This window comes from Poecilia formosa, unplaced genomic scaffold (genome assembly GCF_000485575.1).
Source record: "Poecilia formosa unplaced genomic scaffold, Poecilia_formosa-5.1.2 Scaffold207, whole genome shotgun sequence".
NCBI classification, from domain to species: domain Eukaryota; kingdom Metazoa; phylum Chordata; class Actinopteri; order Cyprinodontiformes; family Poeciliidae; genus Poecilia; species Poecilia formosa.
In genome coordinates this window covers 779,158-792,608 of record NW_006800146.1, presented here as the reverse complement: position 1 = coordinate 792,608, position 13,451 = coordinate 779,158, and the positions used below count along the sequence as shown (strand labels likewise).

Here is a 13,451-nt window from a genome sequence, read left to right as displayed (position 1 = left end):
TTTGGTAGACAAACACAAAGCACCACATAATTGGGAGGTGGAAGGAAAATATGGCATGTTTTTTCTTTTTTTCATGTTTTACTTCTAAAAATCAGAAAAGTGTTTTACATTAAAACTGGAGTGCAGAAAACTGCACTAATTGCAGTTTTCTGTCGATCTTTAAAAAGCCTGACTTGCCGATTCTGATTTTGGCCAATACTGATTTTCTTTTCATTTGAAAAGTCGCTAAAAACAGTTGGGGTGACTGTTGTTGACCTTCGTCACTGTAGAGAGAAAGACTTTTACAGATTTTTGTGGAGGTGGATAATCTTAACCAAGCAACTGCCGATTACCAATTTCCCAAAACTAAGGAAATCATGTTTAGTTTATCGGCACACCCCTAGTTTTACCTGTTGTTGCAGTGCAGTCTTTTAGCGTCGGTTCAGCACCTCTTGGTTTTGGTGATTCTTTTTTGTAAAATAGTTTAAGTTCTGTCATTTTGACTGGGAAATGTTTGAATATGAATCTCGAAACTCTGCCGTAGGTTCTCTGCTGGATTCAGGTTTGGATTTTGGCTGAATTAACTCATAAAGATACTTCGATCTAATCCACAGTTGGTCAACTCCAAACTCAAAAGCGAATATCTATGCCTGTCACCATTGATTAAAAAAATAAAAATAAAAAATCAAAATAAAATAATCACATGATAAATTTAAATAAACTCAATTATTTCTGTTCTAATGATTAACATATTTTGAATGGCAATTTTGAGTACAGACTTTATAATCTGTTAAATCTACAGTTTCAATTGCATGTGGTTTATATTTTCGTTTTATTTATTGTTTTGGGTTGTTTTCATTTTGGACATTTAAAATGTCTTCCAGGTCCAGTGTTAACTTTACAAAGTTAAAGTTTATTGGTCTTTCAGAGGGAAAACTTGCATTTAGATGCCATTATCGATATATTGTTTGAAAATGTTTTCAAAAAATATCATTTATCGCAATAATTCCTGGGACAATTTTATCATCCAGCTAAATTTACTTGCGTCCTGCTGCAGCAATGTCTGATCTAAAGGAAACTATCCCCACAGCATAACCCCTCCACCATCATGCTTCATATGCCGTTCAGGTTCAGTTTTTTCTCACACTTTGTGTTTTGCACATAGATTTGACCCTCATCTGACCAGAGCAGCTTCTTCTTCCATCAAAACTAAACATTTCCTTCCACTAAACAATTATGTGACAATTCGGCACGTAAAATCCCGATAAACACCATGACGTTTGTGGTTGAACTGTGACAAAATATGGAATAGTTCAAGGGTTGCAAATACATTTGCACAGCAAATCATTTCATCCAGGATGTTTCACTGGAGAAAGAAACAAACAGAAATGTAAACATGCTCTATCATATCCCTTAAAGGTCATCTCAGCTAACTTAAACAAGCTCAAATATTGCAAAAACAACAAAAACAAAAAAAAATCAAGAGAAAAAAGCTGGTCCATAGAAACATTGATACATTCCTAAGAAACATAAACTTCTGTAAAATCTTCTTTCTCTACTGATCTTGGAGAGCAACTAACCTGTTGTTAAATGTAGCAGGCTGAGCTGTTTGAGCCCCTCTCTATACGCTTTGCACTGTGTTTTAGCAACTGTTTGTATTCTTAAAGAGACAGTATTTCTTTTATGCGTTACCAAATGGACTCAGATCCTCGTTTTTATCCTCTCTTTTTTTTCGTCCCTTTTCGTTTCACTTCAATGAACGCCGCATGGATTTCTCATCCGTGTTTCTGCGGTTCTGGCTCTCTGAGAACGTAGTGAAGTTAGCATTACCCTTCCTGCCTTGCTTTTTTGCTGCAGTGTGCCTGCTTTTTTTCAATTTGTGAAATTGACAAGAACATAAAAGATGGTGAGCATTTTATGCATAGAAAACAACAACAAAAAAGAAACGTATTGCAAGCTGTTTTTATCCAAGAAGAAATGTATACATAAAGATTTTAGTAGTGTATTTTTATTACAGGAATACAAACTGTCTTATTTTGAGGCTAGAGAGAGACTCCTTGGTCTTGCTGTGATGCAAACTGTTAATGTTCAATGTATCCTGCAGTATTTAGTGATGAATTTCAGTGTTTTCAAACCTAAGAAGGTTATTTCACTGTAGCAAGAGAAAAAAGGATACTGTCTCTTTAAATCTGTCTGATTGGATGTATTTAAGGCCCTCTCTGGGAGGTCAGGTGTAAGATGGCCCGCTTTGTTTTCTGTAACCCTTTGAGTGCTTTAACTTCCTCTCATTTCCATCAGATTAAGGCAGATGTGAAATTATTCCCCTTTCTGTTTTTACTATCTCGGCTCACATTTAACCAAATGTAAAAATCTTGCTGCTTTTCTTTTTGTTCTCTAAATTTGACTCGTTCTGCCCATGTTTCTTTTTTCTTTTATCCCCTTTAGGGCCTCAAAGGGTTACTTCCTCCTTGCCTTGTTCTTTGGGTTATCTTCTCAACCAGGCTTTCCAAATGTTCTGTACTCAAATCCTTTTTCCAAAACCACCTGTTGCTTAACTAATAGTCAAGAGTTTGTCAACTCCCTAAAAACTGCTGATTCTAGTCTGTGAATGTGCCTTCTCTTTCTGGTTTCTGCTTTCTTTACCTACGGATTTTTGTTTGTCCGTTTTCACCTTCTTGTTCGTTCTTTTTCTGCCTCCACTCCTGACTCTGCATGCTTCCTGTAATCAAAAATGACTGAGTTTTAATTTTTACAAGTGTTAGTTTCACGAAACCTCTTGTAACAGTAGGCTTCTTTCACACAGTACTTTGTGACCTTTTCTCTCTTTCTCTCTACTGATGTTGTCGTAATAAACTTTACTGTTGGTATTGCTCAAATGCGTACCGTCTTATTTTTTCCGTCTTCTTTCCTTCTTTGAGAAGAGTAACCCGGGTTAGTTACAAATAATTAGCCTCCTTGTCAATTTCACAAATTGCTTGGTACATTTCTGGCCCTGTTATGCAAAAATAGGAAGGGTTCAACAAGGTGGAAGTAGGTGTTTGTTCAGATGAGAGGAAAAAGCATGCTGTGCGGGCGTCAGATAATATTAGTTTTAAAGGAATGCAGGAGAAACAGATGAAGTTTTGATTGATGCCCTTTAAATAGAAATCCTTCTGGTGGAAGAAAACACCATTAATATTAGTTTATTGTAATTTCCCTGCATAGCTGATATACATGTACAACAAAAGGAGATTGTGTTTAATAACAGGGAAAATAAGTAATTAATACACTGTCTTTCTCAGTAAATGTATTTCTAAATGGGATTTTAACATGATGTCAACAATCTAAGGTAGCTACATGCAAAAATGCAAAATCATAATGAAGAAAAGAAGCAAGGTAAAGAAACCAGCTGAAATATGTCACTATTTAGAAAGCAGTCTCGCTCTCTGTGTAAATTAATATCAACTTCACTGATGACCTAATCTAAAGGTTTTTCAGAAGAAGCATGTCATGATGGGCAAAAGGTAAAACCTTTTTGAAGACCATCGAAACTTTAGTAGCTGTGTTTCCATTAACCATAAAATTGCGCAAATTCTTATGAAAATAACTTGCGTTGTCTAGAAAAAAACGTATGTTTTTTGTTAAAAAATGTTTGTGCTTGATATGTCTTTTCAGCCATATCGGAATTTTTTTCATATCTCATGAGTCACGTGATCAACAGCTGGATGCTACTTCTGCCGAAAACGCAGAAGAAGACAACAGGAAGTGGTAGGAGGATGATGGTTTGTTTTTGTTGCTTTTCGGACAATGTTTAGCTGGCTCCACTAGAGCTCCCTCAGCCTCACACAGTTTATAAAAGTTGTGTGTCATTCAGATGTGTTGAATCCATAGCTTTTCTGTAAAATCACCAACTACAATTTCCCCAAAACATTGCTTGCGTAGCCGCACACAAGTAATAAGGGGTTAGTCGCTCCAACGCCTGAACCTGAAGGCTGATAGATGATGAATGCTAGCGTGATTTTAATTTCAATTCTTATTTAATGGGAACATTGCGAAATTGTTTTCTTTTTTTTTTCTTTTTTTTTTTTTACATTAGCTTAACATAGACAAAGATTTGCTCACATTTTTAACGGAAACAGATATTGTTAGAAATGCTAATTGCATTGGTTAGGGGCATTTTTCAAACATCTTGGTCTTCCAGTGAGAACCATTTGAGCGATAATATCCAACAGAATTTGTACCATCCATGACCATGAGATCTTCGCTTTCTTTGCTAGTAATCAAAAATAATTACCACAATAGTTTACCAGGAACAAATGACTACTAGCAACGAGCTTCAGAAAGACTTGGAATAAATATTTTTTTATATATAGCAAATTTTCACTCAACTGAAGTGGCTCCGACTTACTGCAAATTACTACTCTGCTGAAGAAAAATCATGCTGAAGCTCATTTAATCTTTACCACTAAAACCATATGAGAATTTCCTGGTAGGATGGGACCAAAATTGAACTATTCAGTAGCCACACCACTTTCGAGGTAGAAGTGTTTCTATGTGTCACCACAGAAAACACAATGCTTGACCTGGAACCCTGTGCTTTTAAATTAAAGGTTTGCCTTTTTTATTTTTGAGAATAAGTATGTGATAAAGCTAAAGTTTATATTTTTATTCATTCTTACCAGGAGTGGCAATAAATGTGGCTGTTACTGTTCAATTCAGGCATTTAAATGATCAAAATATCATATTGTGTTAAGAATAATCCACTGTGTGGGAGGGAGCTTGTCTTTCCCAAATGAAGTGTTATTTGCTGAAATCTAAATTATGCCATTGCCATATTGAGAGTGCCAAATGTTTTAGGATTTTATTGTTACACTCTCAGCTGAAAAGATGTTAAAGCGAAATGTGTCGACAATTTGATTCCGATTTTCACAGTTTGTCTTCTCATGCGGATTTTAGCATGTAAGGAGGAACTGTTAGGTCTAATTTTTCCCTCATTTTTGCTCGGTTTTCAACACCCTAACAGTAGGTGAGGTTTGTTGACAAGCGATGTGGTCTTACCCATTGCATGGGTAAAACTGAATCAAAATGGAAAAACTCTGCTTTTGGGATTAAAGATGGTAAGTAGCATACAGCTGCTGCTGATCAAATGCAATTGATCACCTCATCAATTGTGTGACAGCTTTGACAGTTTGCTGCTATGGAGCATTGAGGTATGTGTCAACAGTATGCCAGGAGGGAAAGACATTAAATCCAACTCCACTTCATTTACCTAGAAAGAGTGGTTTTATATTTGGGAAGGTGTGAATGTTCAATCAAACTCTGATACAAACCAAGAAAGCAAACTCTGTTCCAGCTAAACACCTGGGTCTCAGTTTGGTCGAAGTAAAATCTGGTTTGGTTCGAATGCATATGTGGATTCAAGCGGACTAGAGACCGCCCCAGAAGCAGAAAGTGGACTATAGTGCAGGGAATTCTGGGTAAAAACAACCAAAACAAACTCACGAGTCTAGAGATAGCGGGAGAAATGGCTTGTCTTCTACTAAAGAGAAATCCTACAGTCACTAAAACCTGATGCCACTCCATTTTAGTTAACATTCAGTGAAGAAGGTATTTGCATTCAATGTCTTCTTCAATGTCGTTTCCTTCAGTAGTTCTTGATGTAGTGCCACCACAGGCGAGGAGGTGAACAGGTTTTTCAAAGGGTTTGGATTGTTTGAGACAGTGCCATGTGAAAGCAAACCACACCAGCTGAAAATTTAACAAATGTTGCTATTTGGGTCCCGGATCGAACCGAATCTACCAGAATATGTGGTGTGAAACCGTCCTTAGTGATCCTGGAGTCTTCACCGCTCCAGGTTGTTGACCCTCTCCATGCACCTTAGGTTTTAGGTTATTTTGCAGCCATAACACCAGGATGCCTTGCCAGACATGGAATCGACCTTGAACTCCTCTGTTTATCAATGTATTGTAGACCATCTGTCTCCCCTCTGAAGTTTAATAGCAATTAATTTTTTTTTTTTATTGAAGCACCATTTTGTGAAAGAATGGGCCAAAATTATTGGTGCTTAAGGTGTTTTTATGTAATTCTGAAACATCTGGTGTACATAATTTTTCATCGCATAGCTTTTAAAATTTACTTGACTCTTTATTTAATAAAGATCGTTGACAGAGTGAAATCTGTTGTTTGGGCACTGGAGATTTTCTAAAAAAAAAACAAAACAAAAATAAAAAACAATTTCTATGACGTAGTAAAGCTAAAAAAAATAGATTTGAAAAAGGGTCCACTTTCTTTTTACCATGACTGTATGCTAGCATCTGCTCACTCAACAGAAAATGTTTTTCAAACTGTTAAGCAGTGTGGTGTCTCACCTCTGATCTCCAATAAAAGGGATGGTGAAAGGAATGACGGCCGGCTCGTAATGGAGACAGTTATACATCCATTTTAACATCATGCTACAGTAAAATACCCTAATGAAAGAAATTGCAAAAATTCTTATTTTTATGAGTAATTTTTTTCCCATTATTTTGCAATTGATGTGGACTAACACACATTTTATTTCGAAATGTTTATGCATTTTTCAATCTTGAGAGCATCATGGAAACAGCCTTATGGAAGACTTTACTATTACAGTAGGTAACTTTTATAAACTATGTATTTTTTCTATATATTTAAAACTCTTGCCATGTTGTCAATGTTATTACAGTAAAAGATGAGACAGATAATCTATCTAATATATATAGATAATCTATCTATAATCAATTTATCTAAATTTTTTCACCTTAACGTTCTGATGGTGGAGAAACAATGTCATTGGTTGTTATGCTAACTAGCCTGAGTGTTCATGGCAGGCTCTGCTGTGGGGAACTAGCTGTAGCGTAGCAGTGAACAAGGGAGAGGACGTGCATACACGAGTGTGATTGACATTGCTAAGACTTTCCAAAAGCAGGAGGCACAATACAACGCAGGGCATCCTGGGTAAATACAACCAAAACAAACGTGTGTTTAACACTAGCAGGAGAAATGACTTGTAGTATTTTATGAATGACTAAAGAGAAATCCTACATCCACTAAGATCCGACACCACTCCATTTTTATTGACATTTTGTGAAGGATGTTGTGCTTAGTGTCTTCTTCTTCAAAGGTTTTTGTGTCATTTCCCTTAATGGTTCTTGGTGCAGCGCCACCACAGGCGAGGGAAGGGGAATAGGATTTTAGAAGGGTTTGGCTTGTTTGACACAATGTACAGCAAAAACGAACCACACCAGCTGAAGATATGACGCATGTTGCAACTTGAGCCGTGAAAACACCCTAAATGTTACTGAAATAGTTTGAGCATCATTCAAAGGCAATAATTAATGACATTCATATCCGTGGTCAGTGTATGTATGCTTCTTAAATTCTTACTGTATGAATAATGCTACAGCTTGTTTTTCGTCCTTGTATCTTTGTGCTATCCCCACGAACCACCCAGTATGTCTGTGTTGTCGTTATAGAAAGAGACGACATGAAGTTTGACCCGTTTGGGACGTCGGCCCTCAGCACACTGTCCAGCTACGACTGGTCAGATCGAGATGAAAGTCTGGCCAGCGATCTGAGAAAGCCCCAGGGCATGGAAGGGGCTTCTCTATCATCTTTAGTACCGTCACAGAGGAACGAACTCAGCTTTGGCAGCACTGAAAACATGTCCAACGTCTCCCCGGCAAAGGTCACAACCTCTTTAGCCTCAGAGAACGGATCTTTGGGAGGCGACAAGTTCGAGGCCTTTGCCGACTTCGGTTCCTCGGACCAGCCTGGCGACGACAATGACTTTGGAGATTTTGCCAGTACTGTTTCTGAAAAGTCAGACTCGGCCGCTGTCACTACGGAGGTGGGTTCGGAGGGAAACCCTGGCGAGTTTCCGGACGAATTTGGCACATTCCAAGGGGACAAGCCCAAATTCGACAAGTTTGACTTCCTGAAAGCCAGCACTCAAACCAAAGTCAAATCCAGCGAGGAGATGATCAAGAACGAGCTCGCAACTTTTGACCTGTCTGTTCAAGGTGAGTCTTCATGACTTTTCAACCACACCAGAGCACAGATAATTAGATGCATTTATATGTAATGTAAACATGTTCATGCAGTTTACATACACCAAATAAAAACAATTTTTTTTTCTCACTGTCTAAAGTTAAATCTGACTATTTACGATTTACCAAATTATTTTTATTTGCTAAATGCCACAATAATGAGAGAATACGTCCAAAGATTTGTTACCTAATTTATTAAATGTAAACAATAGACCATGTGTTCTTTTTAAATCTGTATCTCAAATCGTGATGAAACTCTACAGTGCCCCCAGGAGGGAATGAGAGATTTTTTTTTTCCTTTGCATTACTTTGCAAAACTATTGAATTCTCTCAAAATAAATTTGCAGGTACACCCTGCTTTTGTTAGTATACCATCACAGTGATAATAAATGTCTATTTAAAATTGCATATATTTACACATTTAAAGGCCTCATCACTGAAACTGTTTATACATTTTCACGTATTTGGGGCAGAATATGGTGAAGATTGGACTGCGCATGAAAATCAGCCCTTTTATTAACCATTTAGACTACAAACATTAAAAACACACAAGCAAAAGTGTCAGATAAAAAAATAACTTAAAAATAGTCTAAATAGTTTGGAAGTATTTTTCTTAGTTGTCTTCTTACAGAAAGTTTCTGTCTTAGAGCAGGACTAGAAAACCCAAGATTTGACCTGTTTGCCTCTGGCATTTTGCACATAAGTTGGTGCTGTATTTGCATCCTAAAGAAGAAGATATAAAACTTCAGACATCTCACACATACATGAAGATGCCTTACAAAACATGCTATAGTTGCAGAAAGACTTTCAGTGTTCAAGATTCCGCACGAACAGATTAGAAATGCGTGCAAAGCAAAAACGTTCCCACGATGTCCATAGGGGTCTTCATACAACAGAACTTACAAAAAGTCCTTCTAAAATTGCACCTGTAAGATGTAAAGTTCAGCTAATATTAGCCGGAAGAATAGTCATCCTTTAAAGTGTCATTTTTCACAGAGATTTTGTGGAAACTCTATGTTCAGACGAAAAGAGCTGACATTTTCTACAGTAAAACACAAAGTACCATCAAACCTACATACTCTGCTCTCCCAACCGATCTCTTAGTGAACATGTGTTTGTCCATGTGGGAGTGACAGAGAGAAACTTATGAAATGAACAATGAACAGGAACGTGGACTTCAAATTATTTCAGTTCGCCGAAATAACTTAAAATTTATTACATTTCCACAAGACCAAACTGGCTAAAACTGGTGTGTCCTATCCATCAGTAATATCTAATCTGAGTGATGGTGAAGTGAAACAATAGCAAGCAGCAGCAGATTTTTCAGATTTCCGAGGGGAGCAGCTGAATGTAATCTCCAACCTTTTGGCTCCTCGCCGCTCTACCTCCACCCGATCTGTAATGGAGCCGTCAGACATTAGATGGTGGTGTTGCCATGACAGTCCCGCTCTAATGGCACTGACCACCGAGATGGATTATTGGAGGCCCGAAAAATCCATGAGCTGAAATTAACCGGAACCGTTTTTCCTTTAACTGCTGTTTGCCGGCGTTACGTTCCACAAATAATTAATTACACCGAGATAAAAGCCCCCATGAGACTCCTCCCTCCCTGGGCCGGGTTTAATTCGTCTGAAGTAGAAGGGCCTCGCTAACATTTCTTTGCCCCATGTAGCAGTCATCTGATCGCAGTGGGGTTTTGCGGCGGGGTTAGTGGCTGTGGGGAAAGATGACACGTCCCTCTGTCAGGGTTGTGGAGGAGCTGGGTCTGGATTACCCGACTCTGGATGAGCTTCAGGTCCCGTTAGAACACAGAGGGCTTCAGTTTGTGCCCATGTTTGGTGTGGTACATTGCCAGGATTTGTTTGTCTGTGAATTATTCCTGTTTGCATATCCCTGACTTTATTTTGTACCTAATTATTAGGGATAAAAATGAAGCTTTTACTTACCCTATAAAAGTGTCTATGGAATTTGGCCACACACAGAGAGTGAGTATTAATGCAAGTGTACACCATCACTGCAAGCTGCTAAAAATAAGTATTCACACCTAATGAAATTTTACTCATTTTGTGAAGTTACAGTCACAAGCTTTTGTGTATATAAATGGGATTTTGTGCAAAGTAAATCATAATTATGAAATGTACGTTTCTACTGATTAAATACCATAATCTGAGCCTTCAAAATGTATCTGAAACATTGCGCCTGAAGGCCAAACTATATTAATTAACTATGTTACTGTCATTCAAATGCAACATTTGAATGAAGGCCGTTTTCACAAACCAGAACTAAAAATGCATTCAACTTAACCTTCCTTCAGCACCTTTCTTTCACCTTTTCTCAACTTCTACTTCAAACTGTCGTCTTCATTCATGAAAGCAGAGCAGCGCACAGTAGCCAGCTTCACCGCCAAGCAGGCAGGGTCCTGCGGTGTTAGTAATTCAAGTTCATTTCAATCTCTAATCTTGGTTAATATAACAAAAAACTTCATTCTGAAGGTATGGCGTTGCGCCACAATCAACTACGTGTAGAGGAAATTCTGAGTTAGATTAGATAATTACACTGAATCAGGTCTGAAATTTTGGATGTAGTTCAACCGTTTTGACCAATTGTTTGACGTTCCTTCTCTGGCCTTTTCCTCTCCCGTCCTGGCCTCAGGCTCTCACAAACGCAGTCACAGTTTGGGCGAGAAGGAGATTGGACGTTCGCCTCCGTCTCCCGCTCCAGAGCAGCCTTTCAGAGACCGCTCCAACACGCTGAACGAGAAGCCCACCCTGCCCGTCATCAGGGACAAGTACAAAGACCTGACCGGGGAGGTGGAGGTGAGCAAGTCCCTCAGTGTGCTGCAGCTGTTTTGTTCTGGTTTTGTCTTTGTGTGAGCTAACTGCAGCTCCTGGTTGCTGCAGGAAAGCGAGCGGTACGCATACGAGTGGCAGAGGTGTCTGGAAAGCGCTCTGGAGGTTTGTGTTCAACTTTGTCACCATTCAGCATTTTGTTAGTGTTTTCTGTCCCAGATCTTCTTTTATGTACGACGGAATATTGGGACTATAGCAAGAAAAACATATGCATTACAAGAATAAAGTCATAATACTTGAATAAAAAACTCAGTATTATGAGAATAAAGTTGTAGTATTTCAAGAATAAATACGACTTTATACAAGATCAAAGTCAGATTTCAAGAATTAAGTGCAAATATGAGAATAAAGTCATATTTTGTGAAAAAAGTCATAGTAATATGATTATTATTTACAAAAATTATCATTATTTTTGTAGTACTATTATTTTATTATAATAATTTTATTACTTTATTCTTGTCATTTAAATTTTTTTTATTATTTTCTTGGCTTGGCCCTAATCCTCCGTTGTACTGATGTAGATAATGAAGGCAAACTATTTCTCTCCAATCCAAAAGTAATTGAAAGATGTTTTGGATTTTTATTTCATGGTAACAAAACGCTTCATTGATATGTTTCAACATTTCTGAGGAAACCAGATTCCTACAAATACTCACCCCCCCAAAAAAAGAATCAGTTTGCTGAGATTTACTACTAGAGTCACTAACTAAAGCAAACTACGCCTTGTGCACTTGTGTCATGGTACTAAACATTCCTATCTTTCACCTGTATTCATGTAAAACACAATGTTCACTCAGCAGCAGTGCTTATGCTCAGTAATGATGATGATGAGCAGAAATAGCATAACGCTGGCTTCTGTCGCTCCTCGTTAAGGTCATCACCAAGGCCAACAACACCCTGAACGGCATCAGCAGCTCGTCTGTCTGCACCGAGGTCATCCAGTCTGCTCAGGGCATGGAGTACCTGTTGGGTGAGGAACCACACACACACACACACGCACGCGCACACACACGCGCGCGCACACACACACACACACACACATACATACACGCGCACACGCACTGTAAAAACATCAGGCGCCTCAGCTTTAAATCACTGTCATAAGATCACTTTGTTGGACTGAGAAGAAGAAACAATTAATAGGATTAATCACGATGAATTGATTTTTGAAATAATCGTCAATTAATGATGTGATTGATTAATCATTAACTTTGGCCTGTCACGGTAACAAGTTTTGCTAAACAATAAATTGTCCCAGAAGTTATTACAATAAACGATAATGTTGTTTGGGGACCATTTTCAAGTAATATAATGGAAATGGCCTAATAATGTAAGAACACATTCGTAAAGATCAATAAACTTTAAATTCTAAAGAACAGTTAACAATGGAACAGCAGAAACAACAAATAAAGTCAATTATAATGTCTCTCTAAACAAAATTGCCATTCAAAAAAGGGGCAAGTTGAGACCAAAGCACCAGACTGAAGACTTTTATCATCCAGTTTTTGGTTGAAATAAAGAAAAACAATAAATCACTTAAATGGAAATGATTGATTTTGTTTTAATTTATCTTGTGAATAACTGATTTACTGATTTTTGTGACAGGCCTACATTAACTAGACACATACAGACTCTAAAACAGGCAATTTGCTGGAAGAACAAAAACTGGGAGAGGTAATTAAGCCAAAACTGTACAAAAAAATTAATAAACATTTTACAATTAAGATAAAAAAAAAAAAACCTTTGTCTGAAAGTAACTGTTACCCAAAACGCTTCATCTTTTTTTTTTTTTTTTTTTTAATGAAGGATGGGAGTAAGTTTTTTTTTTTTTTTTCATACGTCTGTGTATTTTGTGATCAGGTGTGGTGGAGGTGTACCGGGTCACCAGGCGAGTGGAGCTGGGCATCAAGGCGACCGCGGTGTGTTCAGAGAAGCTGCAGCAGCTGCTGAAGGACATCAGTCGGGTTTGGAACAACCTCATCGGCTTCATGTCGCTGGCCAAACTCGTAGTGAGTCGCTGTGAAACATTCATGCTTCCACAAACACTCCACCGATGAAGTTTTAAGTGATGTCGGTCCGTTGAAGTAAAATCAATAATTTGTTGTTTATTTTGTTTGTTTGTTTTTTCTCTTTCTTTTGATACAAAGATCCCAGATAGAATTACATTCAGATCAACAGAAATAACTGGCAGCTTGGATTTATTTCTCAAGCTTTTCAGAGACGAATCAGACTTTTGATTTCTTTTTTATATCACACATATATCACACTTCAGCCAAGCCAGTGGATTTTAAGAATCAGTAAAGGTTTTCAAATTTTTATAAAAAAAAAAAAAAACTTTACTAATCTGAAAAAATATATATATTTTTTTCATAATTTATCCGGTTGTCTGAACGCTCCATCCATCCATTCTATTCTTTCTCCATCCATCTGTTCATCATTTCATTGTTTCCTTTTTACAGTTAGTAACTTCTTTTATTAAACATACTATTTACTATTTCTTCCTCCTCTAGAAACACAGATAAGATGGAAATAAATATCAGTTTTTCATATCAGCCAAGTTTTATTTATCAGACCAAT

At 37.6% G+C, this 13,451-nt stretch overlaps 1 protein-coding gene across 9 annotated transcripts in view; it reads left to right on the top strand.

The window, feature by feature from the left end:
- The window catches only part of synrg (synergin, gamma), a 47,483-nt gene that overhangs the window by 24,102 nt on the left and 9,930 nt on the right, over nt 1–13,451 (top strand). For all 9 annotated transcript variants that reach the window (XM_007567349.2, XM_007567348.2, XM_007567350.2 and 6 more), the window contains 5 exons: nt 7,453–7,998; nt 10,678–10,841; nt 10,926–10,979; nt 11,748–11,844; nt 12,735–12,883. In XM_007567349.2, the coding sequence (XP_007567411.1) occupies nt 7,453–7,998; nt 10,678–10,841; nt 10,926–10,979; nt 11,748–11,844; nt 12,735–12,883 (1,010 nt within the window). The remainder of the gene's footprint in view (nt 1–7,452; nt 7,999–10,677; nt 10,842–10,925; nt 10,980–11,747; nt 11,845–12,734; nt 12,884–13,451) is intronic.